This window comes from Chelonia mydas, chromosome 3, assembly GCF_015237465.2.
Source record: "Chelonia mydas isolate rCheMyd1 chromosome 3, rCheMyd1.pri.v2, whole genome shotgun sequence".
NCBI lineage: Eukaryota > Metazoa > Chordata > Testudines > Cheloniidae > Chelonia > Chelonia mydas.
Window position 1 is genome coordinate 82,155,415 of NC_057851.1, and position 24,900 is coordinate 82,180,314.

The 24,900-nt window shown below is 40.2% G+C and overlaps 1 protein-coding gene across 11 annotated transcripts in view; it reads right to left on the reverse strand.

Moving 5' to 3' along the window:
- CDK19 (cyclin dependent kinase 19) overlaps positions 1-24,900 on the reverse strand; it is a 230,982-nt gene that overhangs the window by 87,311 nt on the left and 118,771 nt on the right. For 10 of the 11 annotated variants that reach the window (XM_037894634.2, XM_043542807.1, XM_027819801.3 and 7 more), the window contains 2 exons: positions 19,433-19,543; positions 8,538-8,678 (listed from right to left, as the gene is read on the reverse strand). In XM_037894634.2, the coding sequence (XP_037750562.1) occupies positions 8,538-8,678; positions 19,433-19,543 (252 nt within the window). The remainder of the gene's footprint in view (positions 1-8,537; positions 8,679-19,432; positions 19,544-24,900) is intronic. The other variant, XM_043542809.1, reaches the window with a different exon arrangement.

Consider the following 24,900-nt stretch of genomic DNA (forward strand, 5'->3'; position numbering starts at 1 on the left):
TGTAAGATTCAGTGAACCTTAGCAGACATATATAACCTGACAACACTAAGGCTTTGTCTACACTGGAACTTTCATTGCTAAAATTTTTGTCGCTCAGGAGAAAAGTTTTAGCAACAAAATGCGCCGGTGTGGACAGCGCTTTGTCGGCAGGAGCTGTGCTCCTGGCAATGAAGCTATCACCCCTTGCTCTCTCCCAGGGATAAGGAGTGGCCACACAGGGCACCTTACAACAGTGCGGCTGCAGCGGCACAGCCGCGCCATTGTAAGCTACGCAGTACAGATATAGCCTTAGTCTCTCTAGAACCGAAGGGGCACACCTTAGTGTTCTAAGCAAAGACACTCCTGACCTTCTGAAGTAGACGCTGATAAACATAACATTTTAAGGATGTAGAAAATAATAGGCCTACCAAAATTAAACTTATTTGTCAGCGAGTAAACCCTGTTTTAGCTGACATACTCATACATTACTGGATGACAAATGAACATCTCTTTCAAAGGTATCAGTACAATCTGCTTCCACTTTGTCTTTCAGCACACTATTCCAAATCACTCAAGCAGAAACCACCCTTCCAAATATCTTCTAATCATTACCACCATCCCACTCTGGGAACATGAGAAATCCTTTCTGTAGATCCTGGTTTGATCCTTTAAGATACTTACATAGTGTGATAAGATCCCTATGCTGTAAAGGGTCAGGTGGAATGACTGAGGAATAGGCGCCCCAACTCTTTTTGTACAATATGGGAACCAGTAGACAGATGGAGAAAAGCACCAATCAAGACCAAAAAATCACAAGTGATATCTATTGTAAGGACTTACATTTTTCAATGGAAAGCATATTCTAAAAGCTAAACAAACAGGCAGACAGGTTAGTTGGTTACTTATTTATTTATAGAAAGGCATGTATACATCCTGATTGGTGCCAAGAAAATCTTCAAGCTAGCACAAAATTGTTGGCAGCAGGGCAGACTCCAACAGTTCTGCATTCCTGCTCAGCAACTGGTTGTCAAACTACTGATGAGTGAATGTAAGTCTAAATTTACTTTTGATATCAGCTTTTGAAAATCCTTGCTCAGATTCACTTGTGGAAGGGAAGATCGTCAGACTTCTTTAAAGTGATTCTTGTATTGGTCATTGTAGGTTACATCTTTCAAAAGCACATACATTTTGCTTCATTTATAATCTAAAAAGGAACATTGAAAAACTGCCTCTGTTTTGAAAAAAACTGCTTCAGTTCTGCAGCATTTTAGGTAATTTTTTAAAATTAATCACCATCTTAAGGACAAGCTTTTTGAAACAGGAAACATCTTTTACTCTATGTTTGTAGAGTGCAGTGTAAATCTATAGCATTCTATAAATCAATACAAATAACACTCTCCCCCATTAAGGAGTCCTTCCAAACATGATCAGTTTCTCACTACCTACAAGCCATGTAATTAACTTTTATTTTATATGCTCTTTAATGCTTCCAATTCGCTGGGATGAGTTCATCAAAAAGATAATATTATACAATTTGTACTGTATAACATTTTTCACTTGAGGATCTCAGAACACATGAAAATATTAATTAGGACTTGCCAGAAAATAATTTCGTTTCATGAAAAATTTCAAGGTTTCTTCCACATTTGTTTTTGTTCTGTGAAAATGAGATATTTCTAAATGTTTCATGAAAATGACCCCAAAATAGCCAATAGCCCAGTGATTAGGACTCTCACCCAGGATATGGGAGATCCAGATTCAAGTCCCCGCTCTGCCTGATTCCGCACAAAAGAGAGTATGTCTAGACTACAGCCAGAATTGATGCTCTGCGATTGATCCACTAGTGGTTGATTTAATGGGTCTAGTGAAGACTCACCAAATCGAGAGCAGATCACTCTCCAGTCGACCCCTGTACTTTACCCCCGACGAGAAGAGTAAGGTAGGTCTACGGGAGAGTTTCTCCCGTCGACCCCCCAAGGTGTAGACCCTGTGGTAACTCAACCTAATGTACGTCGACTCCAGCTACATTATTCAGGTAGCTGGAGTCGCGTGGGGTAGGTCGACTTATTGTGGTATTGTAGACATGGCCAGAGAGTCTACAGACTGGGGGATAGGGTACCGAATCAGGGTCTTGAAACTGGGTCTTCTGTATCCTAAGTGCCCTTACCACAGAGCTAGAGTGTCAGTCTCTCCCTGTCTCTGGCCCTATGAACATTTAGGTAAAATAGCTCCTACAGGAGAGAATTAACAGAATCATAGAGACTTCACTTGACCTTAAAGCAGATACCTGCATAATGGGCCATGTACCCTGGAAATGGAAGCTATCATTATACCGAAGCAGATAGCTACACTGAACTTTACTGGTTGCAAGTGTCATGGTGCGTTGGGGAGACAGGGCCCTGCACCCCCCACTTCCTGTGATTCACCGTGACTCTCAGCCAGACAGTAAAACAGAAGGTTTATTAGATGACAGGAACACAGTCCCAAACAGAGCTTGTAGGCACAGACAACAGGACCCCCTCAGTCAGGTCCATCTTGGGGAGAAGGGAACCTAGACCCTGGTCCTGGGTCTCCCTCCATTTCCCCAGCCAGCTCCCAACTGAAACCCTTTCCAGCACTCTCCTCCAGCCACACACTCCGGTTCCTCCTCCAGCCTTTCTCCAGTTTCCCCGGGCAGAAGGTGTCACCTGGGCTCAGGTTACATGCTCAGGTATCATCCCTGAAGTGAAGTCACACCCTGATATCCCATCACCATCCAGCACCAATGCAGACAGTACCAGTAAAACTCCCACGCAACATCCTCAGGTCAATACTCCCCACTCCGTCACAGCAAGACATCAAATTTTGCCACACTGGAAAAGTAAATAGTCCTCCAAACCACAAAGACTGGTATAATGGACTGGCAGACCCGGCTGCGAAGGAAAGGATCACATAAAATAGACAGCAAACCCCAGAAAAATTTGAATCCATTTGGGACAATTACCTAGAACTGATTAGCTAAAGATCCCTTCAGGACATCTGGATGAAAGGCAGGCCACATAATCCCTCTTCTCATCCCCTCTGTTTCTCCCCATCCCACTTCTTCCCATGTCTTTTCTCCTCTTGGCTTTGATTTCCTTAAATTTAATACATGCCATGAAAATCCTGTGCGGGAAATATTTAAGTTAATGCTTGGGAACCTAAGCAACTGTGTAAATTAGTCTTTTCTTGTTTCTGGTGTATAATATTTTTGTATTTATTCTAGAAATTGGCACCTATAATTTGTTATAAGAAAAAAGATTGAAATAAATAAATAAATAATGAAATGGCTCAGGCCTCTTATTTTCCATCAGTAATGAATAGACGCTGTAAAAAGGGATAATATCACAGGCAATATCTGACAATTGCCAGAATGTCTGGAACTCTTAATAACATTATTCTAAAAAGCACTGTGGACAGTGTGTGGTGGATTCTGTAGTGGGGTTCTTTTGGCTACTTAAGAGTATTTCCAGATCTTGTGGTTGTTTAGGCAAAATGATCCATTTTCTAAAGGACCACACAGAATTAGTCAGAAGGCAAAAACTCCATTGTTTCTGAAGTATGTGATTGTAGCGGATGCATTTCAAGCTTGCCCTTTAATGCCACCAAGTCACCTTTTCAAAGAGCTAGGGTAAAATTAAATTAGAGTCGAAAGCAGATATTAGTGTTATAAGAATGTGTTCAGCATTTAGACTTTATGGAATACTTGTAGGATACTGCATGTATTGATCTCACTTATAACCTCTGTAGCCCGTGATATAAAGTTACACTGGGTGTTTGCATTGTCAACCTCTGTAATTGTGTAACTCAAACAAGAAAAGAAGTGTTAATTAAGGTAAAGTGTGCATTCTGCACAAAACATGGCCCACTGAAGGCTAATGAAGCATTGTGTAGCATCAAAGGAGGGAGACCTTGATTGCATTCCTAACTCCATCCAGGAAAGGAAGGCCTGTGCCATGCACAGTTCCCATAGAATCTGGGAATGGGTGACAGGGAATGGATCACTTTATGATTATCTGTTCTGTTCATTCCCTCTGAAGCACCTGGCACTGGCCACTTTCAGAAGACAGGATATTGGCCTAGATGGACCTTTGGTTTTATCCTATGTGGCCATTCTTATGTTAAGATTTTCTTTTCTTCACCCAGCAACATGTAATCCAATCAGAAAGTATCATTTTAAATGTCTTGATAGGCAACAAGTCTATATATCTTGTAGACTATTACTACACTAGCTCCAAGGTCATTAAAGGGACATAATGCTATTGAAAGAAATTAAAACTTGACAGTAGTGACAACATAAAGACTGTGCTCTTGTCCCAGACCCTATGCTCCCTTCTTCTTTGCTGTATTCACAGATTCTTAGATTCCAAGGCCAGAAGAGACCATTGTGATCACACAGTGATCACTCATGTGTAATACACAGGCCACAGACTTCCCCAAAATAATTCCTAGAGCATATCTTTAAGAAAAACATCCACTCTTGATTTAAAAATGGTCAGTGATAGAGAATCCACCACAACCCTTGGTAAATTGTTCCACTGGTTAATTACTTTCATCTTTTAAAATGTACACCTTATTAAATAGAATAATCAGGTAAGGAATATCCTCTCGAAAGCTGCTTTTCTGCGGATGAAAAATAAGTATTTAATCTCAAAAAAATATTCATATTTGTACAAAGCCATTTAGTCTTTCAGTCTCCCACAGAAAAAAAATTAACCCCAATATTATAAAGTTTATCAACACAGTTACATTAAATCTAAAGAAAAAAAATCTCAATAACCAATAGTAATCAATTTAACTTGAACATTTAAACCTTAGAATCAGTAGCGTAGCTAGGGGGAAGCGGGGCAGCAGCTGCTCCCCCACCGAGCACAAGTGGCGCCTTTAAAATTTTTTCACGCCTTTTTAATTTATTTTTATAAATATATTTACTATCTAATTTTTTTGCCATTTTCTTTTGATTAAGTGCTGTGACAGGTTTGGTCACAGAGATCCACTTGGGACTGTGACCTGCTGTGCTGAAATTACCTCTGAGCCTGTTTTCCCTGCCAGCTTGGGACTCCAGAACCCTGCCTTATTGAGCCAGACACGCTAGCCTGCTGCAACACAGACTCAGGCTCTGGGCCATGCCCCCAAAGCTGCAGACTTTAACTAAAAACAGCTCAGCTCCAGCACCCAGACATCCGATGGGATCCAAACCCTGAATAAATCCGTTTTACTCTGTATAAAGCTTATACAGGGTAAACTCATAAATTGTCCGCCCTCTATAACACTGATAGAGAGATATGCACAGCTGTTTGCTCCCCCAGGTATTAATCACTTACTCTGGGTTTATTAATAAATAGAAGTGATTTTATTAAGTATAAATGTAGAATTTTAGTGGTTTCAAGTAATAACAAACAGAACAAAGTCAGTCCCAAAGCAAAATAAAACAAAAACACACAAGTCTAAGCCTAATATATTAAGAAACTGATTACAAGTAATATCTCACCCTCAGAGATGTTCCAATAAGCTTCTTTCACAGACTAGACTCCTTCCTCACGTGGGCCCAATCCTTTCCCCGGTACAGTCCTTGTTAGTTCCAGTAGACATCTTAGGTGGTAAGCAAGGGTTTTCTTATGACTGGAAGCCTCTTTGTCCTGCTCCACCCCCTTTTATAGCTGTGGCACAAGTTGGGAATCTTTTGTCTCTCTGGGTCCCCACCCCCCCCTTCTAAATGGAAAAGTACCAGATTTAAGATGGATTCCAGCATCATGTGACATGATCAGATGGCCTGTGAGACCGCAGCCTCCATTCTTCCTGGGCTGGCCCACATGTACACAGGAAGATTTGCAAGTAAACAGTGTCATTTACAATTAATTGATTCTGAAGCTCCTTTAATGGCGTCCACTTAATATGTTTACATTAGTAATACAAGTTTATATCTTATTCTTCTAACTCCAGACATAGAAATAATACATGCAAACAAATGGGATGAACACACTCAGTAGATGATAAGCTTTGTAATGATACCTTACAAGATATCTTTTGCATAAAGCATATTCCAGTTACATCATACTCACATTTATAAGCATATTTTCATAAATCATATGGAGTGCAACATCACGAGTGCAACAGCACAATAAAATGTATGATATCTCCCCCACTACTCCGGCAAGTGTATAGCTCTTATGTTTCTGCATTTTTCAATGTAGTTTGTGTGCAGTAAATTCTAAACATCATTTTCTGTTGCATTATACTAAAACAGTTTGACTGGTACTATGATATAAATATTCTCTGATATTGTTATAGCTTTAGATTTGTAAATTTATGACATTTACATGTTACGTTTTTTCCCAGGATTCTTATTCTTGCTGAATTGCTACAAATAACTCGAAATTACTTACACTATCTAATCAGGAAGACACCATGTGCCCAGCTGTAAAACACTGCTTTACATAAAATAGAAAAAAGCATTTTGTTTCCAAAGGGTGTAACCAAACCAACTAAGACAAAACAAGAAACAAATATCAGGCTTAGGGAATAAGGGAAATAGTACACACACTTTGATTCAGTTTAATGGAAATGTAGATACAATTGTTTTATAAGTACAAATAACAAGAAAGGAAGAAGGTAGATATGTTCGGAAACATAACTGAGTTTTTTTATCATTACACATTTAAATGAGTTGCTAAATGAGCATATTAACTCCGATCTCAATAGTGGATGTGAACCACTAGAGCAAATAGTATCATAGAATCATAGATTAGGGTGGGAAGAGATCTCAGGAGGTCATCTCGTCCAACCCCCTGCTCAAAGCAGGACCAACACTAACTAAATCATCCCAGTCAGGGCTCTGTCAAGCTGGGCCTTAAAAACCTCTAAGGATGGAGATTCCACCACCTCCTTTGGGCTCCACATCCTTTCTATAGTGGGGAGCCCAAAACTGGACGCAATACTCCAGATGTGACCTCACCAGTGCCAAATAGAGGGGAATAATCACTTCCCTCGATCTGCTGGCAATGCTCCTATTAATGCAGCCCAATATGCCATTAGTCTTCTTGGCAACAAAGGCACACTGCTGACTCATATCCAGCTTCTCATCCACTGTAACCCCCAGGTCCTTTTCTACAGAACTGTATTGTTTGCTGTGCATCAATATGTGATTTAAATTACTTGAGACTTACAAGATTCTTAAAAGGGGCTTTATTCTGCAGTTTTTTCTTTTAAAACACACATGCATTCTGAGTGTCTTTAATCACCAGTACAGTGTGTGTGTTTATGGGTTTTCTGTAGCACCCCTTGCTGTGGTATCTAAGCACGTCCTAGTAAATTAGATTTACATAGCAAGAACCCAGTGAACTTCAGAGTCTTCTGGTCTTCTCCCTTCCTAGTTATAGAAAGCTCTGTTTGGCACCATCATTCCATGTGTGATTCGGAAAAATGTCTTCCTTCCCACAAAAACAACTGTCATTTCTAAGGAAGAATACAAAGACTCCTGGCACCATCTTTGCTCCATATATACCGACAACAGATAGGATCCACAAAAGTATCATCAGCCAACCTGAGCGTAAATAGCATAGGTTAGAGAGAGAAATTCCCAAGTTTTTAGGCTTCTTATAGGTAGCTGCCTTGCCAAGAAACCAAGCTCTTAAGAGAACACATCTTTGAGACTGTATGTGGCATGGTCTTAAGATCATTTATACTTTCTTTAAATGTAGTTGAGCAGTTTTTTGTTTTTAGGTTTTTGTCTTAAGCCATTTTTAATTATGTCTTCACATTTTGCATAAGTGACACTTTTCTTTCACAGACCTTCTTCTGAGAAAAATGGGAAATTCAGCACTAGACTACTTTTCTTTAGAGCTCCCACCATTTGTACCACAGGTAGAGTTCTAACAATCGTAGAACATTTGACCACTATGTTGTCTACCTCGCTCAAAGAAATTCTACAGGCTGTCTACGTTAGTGTTTCGCAGCACTAGTGTTAGAAATGGTGGGAAACTTTCAGAAAAAACACCTAGCATAGATGGGGCAATTGGCAGCTTTCATAATCTGCAACCACTTTCAAGAGCCACTCTAGGTCATGTGAAACTTGCAAAGCTGATAACTTGATCTCAATTCACTTCCCACAGCCAGAAAAAATATCACGTGAAAAAAATACTCCACAGAAGAACCTAGTGTTTCACTAGCTTTTGATAATCTTACACACTGTTTGGCTTATGTGCAAGTTATCTATCTCCTTCATAGTAAACTGCACTTTTAAAGTAGAGCACACACTTATACTACAAATACATACCAGCTGGCTGGTGTATTGTTTTCAGATATTGGTATCTGCATTCCTTTTACCGGATGCAGTATCATTGTCTCAGTTCAGATGTGGCAGATAAAAACAATGTGAACACATAGCTTGTTTTTATTTTTAAAGCCTCCAATGGTATCCAGTAACAATAACAGGAAGAGCTGTAAGGATCGATAGGCAAGATTATTACTTGCGACTTTTCTTCCTCTTCCCAAGAATACATATGTGAACTTTTCGATATCAGATAAAACAGAGTACTTACCAGGTCCCTATGAAGCACCCAGTTTGCATGGAGGTAATGGATTCCATCAAGGATCTGGTAGAGTAGTGATTTAACCATAGATCTTGGCAACTGCATGGGCTTTTTATTTGCTTTTGAGGCACGGTGAAACTTGATAATATGCTAGAAATAAAAAGTAGAAACATGAAGCTTTTTTAACAAAGTAAGTTTCCTCAAACAACATTAACAAAGGGAAAGAAATAAAGAAGTTGCTGCCTTTTGCTTTGCAAAGGTTTTGCTTTGTCTCCAATTAGTTTTCAGATGTATGTGTTCTCAGTGTTACACAACTACTAATTTTTAAAGAAAATCTAGACAATACCAAAACAGTAACTACTTACCACTTTGCAGTCATTGTGGTTCTTAGAAATGTTTTTTCCATGTGGACACCACCCCATTTATGGTACATATGTGCTGCATGTGCATGAGATTGGATCCTTTTGTCCAGCAATGTCCACTGGAGCCACACCTGTACCCTGCATCTACCCAACGGCATACGGGATAGACCAGCCTTGATTGCCTCTCAGTTTCCTTGCTCATTCACAATCCCAGCCCAGATGGACTCCAAAGGAACAGAGAAGAGGGGTGGTCATGGGATTCATAAGGACAAAACAATTTAAAGACCACAGTTACTGTAGGGATAAGTAATCATTCTCACCTCGAGTCTTGGTCAGTATGGATCTCACTTATGGTGATGGACTAGCAGTTCCCAGATTAATAAAGGAGGGTCTGAGGAGTTCTAGCTACAGAACTGCTCTCCCAAATTTGGCATTTGATTTGCTCTCTGATCCAGAGCCTAATGTTTGTTAAAGATATAAAATTAGGTCCCAGTGGCTGCCCTGTGGGTCTTTGAAGAGGATGCCTCGGCTCTAGTTGAGTGGGCCCTGTTGCCTGAGGGAAGGGGCATATCTGCTAGTTGGCAGCAAGATGTAATGCACTGAATGATCCACTTGGATCATCTCTAGGAAGAGGGTGATTCAGGAAGTGTTTGGGGAATCCCTGAGAGAAGATGGGGAATGGACATCTGGAGATAGGTCTCATCTTAATTCTGGAAAGAGTATGTGGGTGAAGAGAAGGAAGATTAAATATGTTCTAGAGATGATAGAGACATCTCAGTGGGAGGATAAGACATTACCAGTACTGAGGGTTTAATTCTTTCTTGTGCCAGAGAAACTGGTACTAGTGGCATCAGAACTGAGGCCAGTGCCAGGGGCTCAATGTCAGTAGGTAGGAACAGGCCTGTAATGCTGTTGTGGACTACTGTACTGGGGATCTTGATACCTACGAAGAATCTTTGTTTCAATACCAGAATAGATTTGGTGCCATTTGGTCCAGTGAGCCTTTGGGTTCACCCCTATTTACAGGGATACTTGAGGATTGGGATCAATAGGAAAAGAGTCCCTTTTTGGCATAAGAGAACACCTTTCAAAACTCAATTAACCCCTTATGGATGGCTAAAACTCTACCTCCTGAAGCCAAGTATCTCTGGAGTGATAAGTTCTGGTAAAGAAGGACCAGCACACAGCACAATGGTCTGGATCCATGGCTCTTGAAAAAGAAAAGACACCAACTGTGTCCATCAGTTAATGGAGTAAGTCCATCACATGATTGGTATGGCTTGAAGTCAGAGGGTTTAGACTCGGCCATTACACAGGCAGGCACTAATTAGTACTCAGGCGAAAGACAGAAAATCTAAAGAAAACAAAAAAGAGCTGCCATGACGGTAGAAAAATGCTCCTGAACTAATTATGGTAACTACTAATATTTACAAATATTTACATCATTACTTCAATGAAGGGGCACTATGGGGTAGCAGGTGAACACTACGAAGTTTCCTCTCACTGTCACTGACGGTAAAAGGGAAGTGAGAGGCAGTCAGAGCCACTCTGCCCTATATGCCCTTAGTTGCGAGGTGGAGTGCACAAGGACATACATTGCACAGGTGTGGTCCCAACAGATACTGGTGCTCAAAAGGTTCCAATCTCATGTGCATAAGGTGCAGCGCACCATAACTAGATTCTCACAGACTGAGGTTCAAAGAACCATGCATAACAAGCCAACTTTCAATGAGCTTTTTTATAGGATGAAATTCATACAGACCATTTACATACATTTATTTAGAGCAATTCAAGGTATTAATTTGAGCAGCAACAAGACTGAATTACTTGAACTTTCAGTAGAAACTGCCTAATTCAAACTTTTTTTCCCAGCTTTGAAGCTTTAGATATCAGGCCGTAACAAGAAGTTGTGTCTACATTAGACATCGTTCTCACCATTGCTACCACTGGTGAAGTTCCTCTGGGGGAAGAGTTAACATAGGCCAGCCACTGGTATTTTAGACACCATGTCATTGAACCATATTCAGACCAGCTCTTGATGACACAGTGGGGTTAAAAAACTGGCAACTCCTTGTCTACACTAATATTCTCATTGTTACTTCCACAAGTGATGATGATGGTGGGAAATACAGAAAAATGCCTAGTACAGACAAAGCCATAAGGTTACTAGTTCTTGCCGCCCCAACATACAATTAGTAAATAAACACCAAACTCCTACAGCCGGGTATCCAAATGCCTGAATATTCTGATAACACTAAATGAAACCCTTAAGAGATCATTTTACATATTAGATAGGAACTTCCCCTGAAGTTTTTCCTTTCAGTCATGTCACAGAAGGAGTTTGAGAGCGAGAACAGGGAGTTCCTTGCGCCCAGTACTGTGAATTGTTCCTTGGACAAGAAGAACTCTCTTATGTACTTCAAAGAGCTTTTCAAAAGGTGCTGCTGCTAATTACAACAATTTTTAAAAAATCTTTTAGTGGTATACAATCAAAAATTTAGAAGCAGCAATGAAATATGTAGAGGTTACCATGTCAAAGACACACACACCAAAGCAGTTAGTAAAAGCTTAGTCCTTTCTCATGGAGCATGTACTGATAAAAGCATTTCAGTGGATCCATTTCAAAACTAGCTAATGATCTTTGCAAGAAACCAATCCTTACAAAAATATTTTTTTAAAACCAGACCATATCATTGCATGTAGAGAAATCCCCACCATAAAAGAACAAGGCTGGTTAGGGGTACTTAAATGAAACAAACGCATAGCCATCTTGAGCAAGGTTTGCGAAAGAACACAAATGAGAGGTAGATGTTAAAAAATTACAACTATAAAAGAGTCAGGGACTTAATACTGTATTAAGGTTTGTTGGAAAGTTATCTAACCCTCTCTGGAGAGATTCTCCTTTAAAGGTCTAATCAAAGCCTACTGTCCCGTACTAAGTGCAGCTTTACTTTCTTTCCAATCCCACCCAATTTTACAAGTCAATTATAATTGATAGTTTCCCTCAACAGAGATAGATGGGTCTCTCAAATTCTGTTACCTACAAAACAAAAGCAAAAACTACAGTTACTGCTGTCTCCAGTAGAGACAGTCTTACACTATTCTACACACTTGATCTGATCCTGTCCCACTTACAATTTCAGTACTGAGTAAAATTTAAATGTGAGATATATTCAAGACCAAGGGATTGGGATACAGAATATTTCACTGCTATGTCACTGAACTGAATCAATCTTAAGAGTGACCATCTTTGTCCATTGCTAGGAGAAGATCATCAACTAATATAATCAGTAAAAACAACGAGGAGTCCTTGTGGCACCTTAGAAACTAACACATTTACTTGGGCATAAGCTTTTGTGGGCTAAAACCCACTTCATCAGATGCATGGAGTGGAAAATACAGTAGAGAGGTATAAATACACAGCATATGAAAAGGTGGGAGTTGCTTTACCAAGTGGGGGGTCAGTGCTAACGAGCCAATTCAATTAAGGTGGAAGTGGGCTATTAACAGTTGACAAAAAGGGAGGAAAAATCACTTTTGTAGTGCTACAACTCCTCATTTTTGCTGATACAGACTAACACGGCTACCATGCTACTATAATCAGTGTTATTTCTGCCCCAAATCCAGTCTATTATCAAATTATTGAAGGTCAAGGAAATTGAAAAAATCAAGAAATTGCCAGAGTTGCTTTGTTACAAACTTCCCAATGATGTTGCCTAAAAATGGTAGATAAGATACAGGGTCACAGTTAGCACGACTGACAACATCATGAGTTGATTTCTTGAAAACTGACTTATTTAAGAGCTGCTGGAACCACTGTTCTTCCTTCACCCAGGGAAACACTGACAATATCTATCAACAATGGACCCAGTCCTTCCCAACTGGCCTGCAAAACCTGGTAAGAAAAAAGGTCCAAACTGAAAGCTGCTGAAACCTCCTATTATGGTGAACATAAGAACAGCCATACTGGGTCAGACCAATGGTCCTTTTATCCCAGTATCCTGTCTTCCAACAATGGCTGGTGCCAAATGCTTCAGAGGGAACAAACAGAACAGGGCAATTTATTGAGTGATCCATCCTTTGTCATCCAGTCCCAGTTTCTGACAGTCAGAGGTTAGGGACACCCAAAGGATAGGGTTGCGTCCTTGACCATTTTGGCTAGTAGACATTGATAGACCTATCCTCCATGAACTTAGTTAATTCTTTTTTGGATCAGCATATAAGCACTGAACACCTCACAACCCCTCACACCATGTTCAGCATAGTTTTCACTGTGTCTTTTTTCTTAGAACCTAGGAAATGTTATACCAGCTTAGATCAGTGACCCTTCTCTTCCAGCATACCATCTTCCACAGTAGCAGAAAAACTGTCAATCTGGCAGAGCAGACACAAAAGCAGCCTTCAGCAACTACTATAGCATTGAGGAAAGGGGGAAGGATGAAGCCTAGCCAGAATTACCCTTCCTCCCTCAGTGTCTCCAGACCCAGAACTCTGTAGGGGTGAGCCTCACACCTTCTGGGGATGCTAGGGCCCATGGGGCACCAACCTCCCCTAAGCTATGTGAGAAGGAGTAAGAATCAGGAATGAACCTGCCCCCCCGCACACCTTGCCCTTGCCCTTGCCCAGAGAAACTTTTTCACAGCCCTGTTAACCTGACCTATGTTTGCAGCATAGACCAGTCTTAAGCCTGTTGAAGATAAGTTACTCAGGCTATCCTTCAAACTTTTAAAACTAGCATATCTCATCTGCTTCCTCCTCATTTTTATTCATGATGAGAAGAGAAAGATGAGTTTTCCAGTTTCTTCAACTCCCAATCAATTTATCAACTTTGAATGAATTAGTCCAAATGAAGAAAATATTCCTTTTGTGCCTACAGAAGAGGCTATTGCTGTCAGAAGTTGGTTTAGCACTTCAGCAAACTCAGGTCCCAAGTGCTTACCATGTGACTTCCACCTGTTCAGTGGTGTGATTTTCTTTAAATTGAAAACTGAGCTTATCAAAGCTGAGGTAGGGAAAAGCTATAAAATAGGAGTATCTAAGTGGGCTCTGTGATTGATCTTGATGAGTTACGTGTTGGTGTCTCTTGGAGTCAGAAGCTAGGCCCCAATACCTTGGATGACTTTGCAAGTCTCTTGCACCCAATAGCACAGCCTCTGGGTCCCCACAGGATTAAGCCCTTAATACAGTATATGAGCTGTTGTGCCACATTTACAAAGCTTGACCTCAAAAGCTGAATGTTTTTCCCAATTCTTTCTTTACCTAGAAAAGCAGCCTTTTACTCAAAGTTTTTGTAGAAACTCATGGATTCAACATTTTTATTTAAATATTTTAAGAGAGTATAATAAATTTAGGTCTTGACATATTTTGTATTAAATTCAGTTTTTAGTTTAAACTGATTTTTAAAAACAAATGATAATTTAATAACAAAATTTTAAAAATCCAATTTAAATAAAAAATCTGATTTTTTTAAAATCATCAATCTTTATCCATCGTAGATCAAGGGATTCTTGCTGAAATATTTGACAATACTTGACCGTGGTCAAATAATAGGTGGTCAATTGACTGGCTTGCCAAGCCTACATTTAAGTAATGTAAAAATATTTGGGCTTGAGCTATCCTTATGAGTAAGAGCTAAAATCAGACTTAATGTAACCAAGTAAAACCAATGGAATTGCACCAGATCTGAGTATGACTTAAATATTGGAAAATGTTGATGGAATCCACTTAAATTTGCAGTACTATTTGTACTTACTAGCAGGCGCTTCACCACCATTATTAAATTAATAGTAAGAATACAAGACTATTTCCTTGAAAGTTTGATATGTGAAATTGTAAATCTTTATTTGAATGCTGAGTCAATTGGAATTAGGAAGTTTGGATCCAAAGAGGATCCTTTGTGCTTTCTTTCTAAACAAAATGAGGATAATAGGATTTCTCATTTCTATTACTAGATGAAAATCATATATTAAAGACAACCCCTGCATCCTTATAACCTTTTTCTTTAATTTAAAAGGGCAGACTATGTGTAATAGATTAACATCCAACATTATTTCATATCATATGCAACAACTATTTTTTATTTTAACAGTTTCACTGGTATCTGCAGATAAAATCATTGAGGATCAGCTCTGAGCCATAAGCTACAGAAGGAAAGATATCTCACCAATTCAGGACAGAAAAATGGATATTAATTTTCTTTAAGAGCAGGAATCTAGTTAAGCAAATAGAAAGGATGAATAATAGAAAACATAGGATGGAGAGATCTGTCGAATATTTCAACCAAACAGCATGTAAAGGGAATATTAATATTAAAAAGGTAATGGTGTAACACCGACAGGCCCCCCTCATCAGCAGGTGGGATTGAACCTGGGACCTCTGGAGCTAAATGCATGAGCCTCTACTGCATGAGCTAAAAGCCATGTAGCTCTTAACTAAGGGCGTAGAGCAGACTCATTAATTTCTCTCTAAGTGGCCTCAATGCCACTCAGTGGGACAGAGCACCAAACCCAGAAGTTGGGTGGGTTATAATGGCATGGTTATAATGGTTTATTGGTGTAGCTGGGAATCCTACACATTTCTGACCTGCTGGAAGGTAATAAATACATAACTGTTACCAATAAAAACCTCATCTCTAGCCAGATCTCATGTGGCCTTTAAAAAAAATGTTACTAAGAAAAGTTGAATTTAGTGGCCATCACACATTTAATTTGTTTCTTATAAATTTTAAAAGTGATGTCAAATGCTTATGACCCACAAAGGAAGTGACATGCAGCAGTATAAAACCTTAAACTAAGACAGAATAAGGAAAATTATATGAAAACTGAATAGGTCAACAAAGTTCCTTAATTATAAAACAGCAAGAGAGACATTTAAAATTGTCTTTTTAAAAAATTTTACATGGTAAGCATTGGGCATTGCAGAAAACAGGTAGAAGGTTTAGGTATTTACACTTTTCTTGGGTATGTTTAATCCATGAAACACATTTTATAGGACGGTACAGTCATACATGTGGATTCGAAAGGAGCAATTGCAAACATGGCCATCATTCTGAACATGGTCTTTATGACTAGCTCAGTGATATGTAAAACTAATAATACTTCTAATCTGAAGATCATTAAATCAAGAAAGACAACCTGGATGTAAATTAGATTAAAAGTGACCAAAAAGAATAGCCATTAGACTTTGTAAGGATAATACATCCCCAAGAGAGGAATAAGGGTTGGCTAACCTTACCTCAGGTTGCATCATTTGAAAGATAGACTGAAAGAACACAGGATAGGCTTTAAAAACATACGGAAACCATATGTGGATTATATTGAGGATTTGGGAATTAAAGTATAAAACCAAGTATGACTATGTATTGGTTCGATGAATTGCTACATGGCCAAAGTTTATGCTTTCTTGCTTCTTCAAATCATGTGAATTATTTTGTTTTGCCTGTCTGGTAAAATTTGGGAGGTGTTTTGGGGATTCAGTGTGATTACATTAGCTAATGAGTGAGTAGTTAATATGTTTGCAGGGGGGGATAATACAAATATTGATAAAGACTTAGTCAAATGTTTTTAAGTTATTACAGCTCTCTTCGCGTCTTCCTTATGCCAACCACAGATGCTAACAAGATAAATTACAACTACTAACATAAATTACAAGTAAACTTTGTAGTTTACTACATTTGTCACCAAACGTGAGGTGATCTATGATATATCTGTATTAAAAACGCTGAACAAAAATAAGTAGTGTTTGTTCTTGCCCATCACAAAAGTATTTTAATAAAATATAATCATCATCTGAATCCAAAGACTCTCCCCCTTAACGACTGGGCTTCTATTCATAATTTTTGTTCATTAAAATAGGTTGAATTTTTATTGTACTACAAAATATATAGAAGAAGACAATATCCGGCATACTTCATTATTCATCTCTGGCCAAAATTTTCTAGCACAGGAGCCTAAAGATAACCACTTTAATTAAAGTGGCCTGATCTTTATAAGTGATGCACATTTACAGTTCCCACTGAAGCCATTAAGAGTTGCAGATGATTAGCAGCTTTAATGATCAGGACACACTAATTTAGGTGCTTAAATATGGATTTGGGTAACTAACTTTAGGCACCCAAATTTGAAAATGTTGATCATCTGTGTATCTCTCTTTAGTGAAAGCACATCTATTATCCCACAATTTAAAAAAAATATATATATTTTCAGATGGATATAGGCATTAAATATACTTATTTTGTTTGGGGTAACACTGTGAGAGTATATAGTATTGTTTAGTAAAAAACCTATGCAAAACAAGTAAGTTCTCTTCCCCAAAAGGTTTAAGGGCTCAAGTTGTGCAGTACAGGAAATGCAAAACACCACAACACAGAAACAAGTGGACATTACTACTGAAATGATTCACAAAACGTGGGATTTTAAGGAGCTTTTTGAAGGAGGAGTGTGAAGGAGCTTTACGTACGTTAACTGGGAGGCGGTTGGAGGCAGCATGAAAAAAGACACAAAGTTGGGAGTGAGCAAAAGAGACAAAGGGGGAAGTTAGGAGTGATGCTGCGGAGAAATGAAAGGAACAAGAGGCTTTTAGAGGAGATGAGGCCAAAGCTTTAGGTAAGAACCAAGTTATGGAGAGCCTTGAATGTAACTAATTTTATGCAGAGGAAGAGGGAAAGTTCTTGTAAAGATTAAAAAGTGGAGAGACATGATCAGGTGCATGGGAAAGGAAAATTATTTGATCAGCACATATTGCACAGAAAGGAGTAAGGAGAAAGTCAGAGGCCAGAAACTACTAGGGTAACAAACATTACATCTCAAATAATATATATCAATTAACTAAACTGGGACTATGACTAAACAACAGCCAGACCCATACGGAGTGGTGAGAACATTAAAACATAGTGATTCCTCATCTATTAGCCAAGTGGTGTTTTTTTTTTACACAATATGAATACCACACACACAAAAAAATTAGAATAGCAAAGGTTGGTGAAAAGGGTTCTTGAACATGCCACTCAATGCAGCAGTAAAATGGTTCTTGTGGTTACTCTGAAAAACAAGTTTCAGAGTAGCAGCCGTGTTAGTTTGTATTCGCAAAAAGAAAAGGAGTACTTGTGGCACCTTAGAGACTAACAAATTTATTTGAGCATAAGCTTTCGTGAGCTACAGCTCACTTCATAGAATGCATTCAGTGGAAAATAATCTCCCCACTGTATTTTCCACTGAATGCATCCGATGAAGTGAGCAGTAGCTCACAAAAGCTTATACTCAAATAAATTTGTTAGTCTCTAAGGTGCCACAAGTACTCCTTTTCTTTTTTCTAAAAAACAAGTAAATTCAACTGATGGACAGAATTATTTAAATTATATGCATGTAAAATTATAATATGTAGAATGGAAATATATGTAGAGTACACACATTTTTGTGTAATTTGATTTTAATGAAAAACCTTCAGAAGTGACTCAGTGTAAGACTGTCACCATGTCAGAGCAAGTTGATTCAACTAGATTATATGCAGGAGGATTAAATCTCATGAGTTGATTCACTCTGATCTAAGTTTTCTTTTACTTTGTGCATAGTCTGTGTTTACTTTCCTCAGTAGTGAACTTCTGATAATGTCTTGTATAAATAGCTCTCATTATCTAATATACTTGTAATTACAAGCAATTCAACAATCTGCCACTGACATTAAACATATTGTTAGTAATGCTAACTTCCATATTAGTGATGCCTTTGTAATAACATTGAGACTGACAATGGTAAGGACAGAAGTGGCAAGAACATTTTCAAAGGAATTTATTCACCACAAATTACTCTTAGGATGTTTTGTTCTCTTCTGGGCCTGAGCCAAGCCCCCAGATCTAAGCAGCCCATATATTTTGGATGGGGAAAATGGAGCTTGAGAATCTGTACCCAAATCCAAAACACAATGTTGTAACAAACCTCAGTCTATAACAGACCAAACCAAATATCATTAGACTTTTGGTGGAAAAATTCCCTTTCTGCCATTGACATGCTATCACTATGAGGAAATGGGCGAGAGATGTAAGTTTTCATTTTAAAAAATCTCCAGAAATCATTTCATATCCTACTCTAAACTCAGTGGAACAGGCCTCACTCATAGCAACATTACAAATTCAGACATTAATAGACTTTGAAATTAGAGTGTAAGACAACTGGATTTTGGTTTTCCGCACTAGATATTGATGAGGGAAGCCAGTAAACTAATCTCTCTCTCTCACTTAATTTTTGTAACAAAAGTTGCAAAAAGAAAGCGTGGAAAGCTTCTTCACACTTCTATTTTAGGGTGACAATTTGGGAACCCCATAACCTATTCCCTTCAAATCTGGTAGGAATATTCAATCTTGCCTTCAAAGCTAATCTTCATTTTTGAAGCTGATATGGCATTTTTCATGGATATTACAGGGAAGGCCAAAATTGGGCTTATAATACATCCTCAGTTACAACCTTAACTATATTATACACAGACACATAACAGTGTCACATATGAATGTTGTATAAATATTTTAAAATACAGGAAAATTGCACTTACCCACAAATCATGTTCAGCATAATCAAACAGCAGCCAAACCTTTCTATCACTGTGAGAAAGGAAAACCTTCTGTAATGCAATCACATTGGGGTGCTTCAATTCTCGTAAAAGCTGTAAGTAAAGACACAAAAAAGTCAGTATTTCTGCAGCTACAAAAACCACCATTTACATGATTTCAGTTTGCAATGCAAAGTATCTAATGACAAAGGCAACTGTGTTACCAGAAGTGGAGACATGGATAACTATGGTAGGTCATAGTCATGCAAGGTACTTGCAACAAAGTAAGTTTGATCCCACAGACAACATACCCAAAGCAATTCAGTACATTATTGCTATTAACTTCAGAAAGGGCTAGATTGTGCCTAGCTAGGACACGGATGGAGAGTGATGTGCAGTAAGAAGAGCATAAAGAGCCATCCCAACACCAATGGCCTGCTGATGGGTCAAACAGAATTGGAGTTTAGGGACGACTACATTTCTATTTCTATTGGGAGAAACACACGCACCCTGGCTAGCCTCATAAAGGTGTACAGCAATGAACAACCTGCTTATGTCAAGCAGCTCAGGAAGGCATGATGCACAGTGCCTCATGGTGTTCCCCCTGGGGTGGTGTGACTGTGCTTAAATGGCACAATTGAGTCTGAAGGATGTATATCATGCTGTATGCTTAAAACAGCAGTTTTTCACCACCGGCACATGGCTATTATTAGTAAACATTTCTATTATTACACACACACACACACCCCACACACACATCTACACACACACACACCCTATGTTAAAAGGACCCCTATGTTAAAAGGAAGGTTGCAAAGTCAAACACTCAAAAGTTAAGAAATGTCAGCTACACAGGCAACTTTAATTCTATGTGGAGCAGCACGAGAGGGACATGAAACACACTTTGCCACTGCATTTCACAGATATTTGCTGACAGCAGGGGAATGGTGAAACTCAGGAATCTTGCATTCCATTCCAGCCTCTGGACAGGAGTGTGCTCTATGGGGCACAAAGTCTTCTGCCCGTTCCCCACAAGCTTGACCCATTCTGCCACATCCACTCCAGACTGCCCACGTCCCCATCCTGACTCTCACTACTGGCTCCTTGCACCGTCTCCTGGTTTAACCAGTCCCAATCTCACTTCTCAGGCTTCCCATCCCAATCCCAGTGCTCAGACAGCCCTAGTTTCCCCCTCTGGACTCACTCTCCCAGTCTTCCTCCTAGTCCCCACTCCCGGTCTATGTTCCTTGCTCAGAGAATCCCAGGTCTCCCCACTCACACCCAACTCTTTGCCCCCCGTCTCCATGCCCAGCCAGTTCCATTCCCCTAGTCTGGCTCCTTGTCCCATCCGTCTGTGTCCTCCGCATACCGAGTCCAGTTGCCTTCCTCCTTCCCCCCCACCCCACAAGCTCAGAGTCCCAGTCTCCTGGAATAGAATTCTTGCCCAATCAGTCCCCTCACCACCACCATCACCAACTGGCTCCTTGTCCAGTCAGTCTCAGTTCTCCCCTCAGATCCTTGTCCAATCTCAGTTCCTCCCCTTCCTCGCATCCTGGCTCTTCGTCAGATCCCATGTCTCTTCCCCTCACCTCCTTTCTCCCACCCCACTGGTTCCCAGTTTGTCTCCTTCCCAACTAATTCCACTCTCCCTCCCACCCCCAGTTTCCCTCTCCCACTAAGACTCCTTGTCCCAGTCTGCTTCTCTCCACCCTTGGATCTGGCTCTTGTCTCCTCTGTATTTGAATCCAGCAGCTTCCTCCTCCATGCTGCCTGGGCCCAGCTGGGGCATCAGTGATTGCACAGGAGAGATGATCTTGCTGTTGTCAGTTTCTGTTCCCGGCCCCAGCCTGGCCCATGGCAGCAATTGCATAGAAAGTCCTGCTCAGAACCCTGTAGCCCCTGGCTGAAGCATATTCAGTGCAGATGAGTTTTTTACTGTAAAGCTCTAGCAAGTCTCTACTGAACACATGCAAACTGGGATTTTTCCAAGACTTATAACTTGGCCAAAGTTGGGCAGATCTTCACAGGGATGGCAAAAGTCACAATCCTGAGAATAAGGCCAATCCATGTCAAATTTCAAGTCTCTGCTCCAAAGCATGGCTATGCTTGAAGTTTTCAAAGACAACATCACCAGAATTTTTAATTTGGTCAAGACAACATACTTTTCCTTAGTCTCATTCTCAGAAAAGACTGAACTCTTTTGATGGAAATTCCCTCCCCCTCTGCTCACCTCCCAAAAAAAAATCAATCTGAGGCAGAGACCCAGCATGAAAAATTTCACCCAAACTGTTAAAGAATGGCAAAGTTATGAGCAACTGAAAACAGTCTTATAATAAAAAAAAACGAGAAGTCCTTGTGGCACCTTAGACAATAACAAATTTATTTGGGGATAAGCTTTCGTGGGATATAACCCACTTCATCGGATGCATGGAGTGGAAAATACAGTAAGCAGATATAAATATACAGCACATGAAAAGATGGGAGTTGCCATACCAAGTGGGGGTCAGTGCTAACGAGGCCAATTCAATTAGGGTGGATGTGGCTCATTCCCAGCAGTTGACAAGAAGGTGTGAGTATCAACAGAGGGGAAATTATTTTTTGTAGTGACCCAGCCACTCCCAGTCTTTATTCAGGACTAATTTGATGGTGTCAAGTTTGCAAATTAATTCCAGTTCTTCTGTTTCTGAATATTTTTGGTGAAGAATGGCGACTTTTAAGTCTCAGAGCGGTAGCTGTGTTAGTCTGTATCAGCAAAAACAACGCGGAGTCCTTGTGGCACCTTAGAGACTAACAAATGTATTTGGGCATAAGCTTTCGTGGGCTAGAACCCACTTCATCAAATGCATGGAGTGGAAAATACAGTAGCAAGTATATATATTGTGACAGGGTCAGGCCAGATGGCTACAGGAGAGTAATAGAAGGCAGATATATTAGCCCCAGGTTAAGTAGGTCCCTTTTCCCTGGGTAAAGTAACAGGGAGGTTCCAGAACAATCAGGAACCTTCTGGAGACAATTAAGACAGACAGGCTGATTGACTGCAGGTGTTCTAATGAAGAAGCTGTTAGAATCAATTAAGGCAGGCTAATCAGGGCACCTGGGTTTAAAAAGGAGCTCGCTTCAGTTTGTGGTGCACGTGTAAGGAGCTGGGAGCAAGAGGCGCTAGGGGCTGAGGGTGAGAACGCGGACTGTTGGAGGACTGAGGAGTACAAGCATTATCAGACACCAGAAGGAAGGTCCTATGGTGAGGAGAAAGAAGGTGTTGGGAGGAGGCCATGGGGAAGTAGCCCAGGGAGTTGTAGCTGTCACACAGCTGTTCCAGGAGGCACTCTAGACAGCATTACACAGGGCCCTAGGCTGGAACCTGGAGTAGAGGGCGGGCCTGGGTTCCCCCCAAACCTCCCAACTCCTGGTCAGACACAGGAGGAGTTGACCTGGACTGTGGGTTCACGAAAACGGCCAAATTGAAGGCTGCTGTGAAGCTCCAAGGCAAACAAATCCGCCAATAAGCACAAGACCCACCAAGGTAGAGGAGGAACTTTGTCACAACATACATAGTACATGAAAAGATGGGAGTTGCCTTACCAAGAGGGGGGCCAGTCTAAAGAGACAATTCAATTAACAGTAGAATACCAAGGGACAAAAAATCACCTTTTTAGTGATCACACCTTCTTGTCAACTGTTTGAAATGGACCGCCCTCATTACCACTACAAAAGTGATTTTTCCTCCCTTTGTATTCTACTGTTAATTGAATTGTCTCATCAGACTGACCCCCTGCTTGATAAGGCAACTCCCATCTTTTCATGTACTATGTATATATATACCTGCCACTGTGTTTTCCACTCCATGCATCTGATGAAGTGGGTTCTAGACCATGAAAGCTTATGCCCAAATAAATTTGTTAGTCTCTAAGGTGCCACAAGGACTCTTAGTTGACTTTTAAATCTGTTATTGAGTATCCAGGGAGATTGAAGTGCTCTCCTACTGGTTTTTGAATGTTACAATTCTTGAAGTCTGATTTGTGTCCATTTATTCTTTTACGTAGAGACTGTCCAGTTTGGCCAATGTACATGGCAGAGGGGCATTGCTGGCACATGATGGCATATATCACATTGGTAGATGTGCAGGTGAATGAGCCTCTGATAGTGTGGCTGATGTGGTTGGGTCCTATGATGGTGTCCCTTGAATAGATATGTGGACACAGTTGGCAACGGGCTTTGTTGCAGGGGTTGGTTCCTGGGTTAGTGTTTCTGTTGTGTGGTGTGTTGTTGCTGGTATTTGCTGCAGGTTGGGGGGCTGTCTGTACACGAGGACTGGCCTGTCTCCCAACGTCTGTGAGAGTGAGGGATCGTCCTTCAGGATAGGTTGTAGATCCTTGATGATGCGCTGGAGAGGCTTTAGTTGGGGGCTGTAGGTGATGGCTAATGGCATTCTGTTACTTTCTTTGTTGGGCCTGTCCTGTAGTAGGTGACTTCCGGGTACCCTTCTGGCTCTGTCAATCTGTTTCTTCACTTCCCCAGGTGGGTACTGTAGTTTTAACAATGCCTGATAGAGATCCTGTAGGTGTTTGTCTCTGTCTGAGGGATTAGAGCAAATGCAGTTGTATCCGAGGGCTTGGCTGTAGACAATGGATCGTGTGATGTGGTCTGGATGAAAGCTGGAGGCATGTAGGTAAGTATAGCGGTCAAAAGGTTTCTGGTATAGGGTGGTGTTTATGTGACCATCGCTTATTTGTACTGTAGTGTCCAGGGAGTGGATCTCTTGTAATGGTAAGTGGTCTTATAATGGTAAGTGTTGGGCAACCTGAATACTAACCAGGCAACCAGCCCAGCCTATAATGATAGCACCCAAAGGCAGCAATTGAGATTTGAGCTCCATTGTGTTGGGTGCTATACAAACATAAATAAGATACAAGCTCTGTGTGTTTACAAGCTAAAATATACAAAACAGGGTAGGGGACAGGGTTGCAGCATACAAACAAATGAATCTGGTGAAGAATTGGAACAGCTTCGTTAGTTACATGGTTTGTGATAGAAAAAGGTCTGCAGATTGTAAGCCCTTAAGGGCAAGTAGTGTCTTATCCATGTTTGTAGCGCGACCTTTGGGTGCTACCATAATATAAATATTTAATAATACATAATAAGAAAGAGAGATAGTCACTGTATTAATATTGCTTCATCTTGCTTTTACTTTGCTTTGCTTATGGTCAAATGTCTATCCACACCTAAATGATAAAAGCCTACAGGCAGGACATCAGTACACTGACATTATCTACCTTCTAGTTTACTTGTTCCAAATCCCTGTTTTGTGATTGAGATTGAAGCCCCTACTCAGCAGGGGTAACAGTCAGGGTCCGAGTAATGTTTAAGAGGACCCATAATTAAATTGTCTGTTTGAGGATCCACAACTGAATGGTAGGATAAGGGCACGGGGTTGTATACCCACGGTTTAATTCTGGTAAATAAGTTCAGCC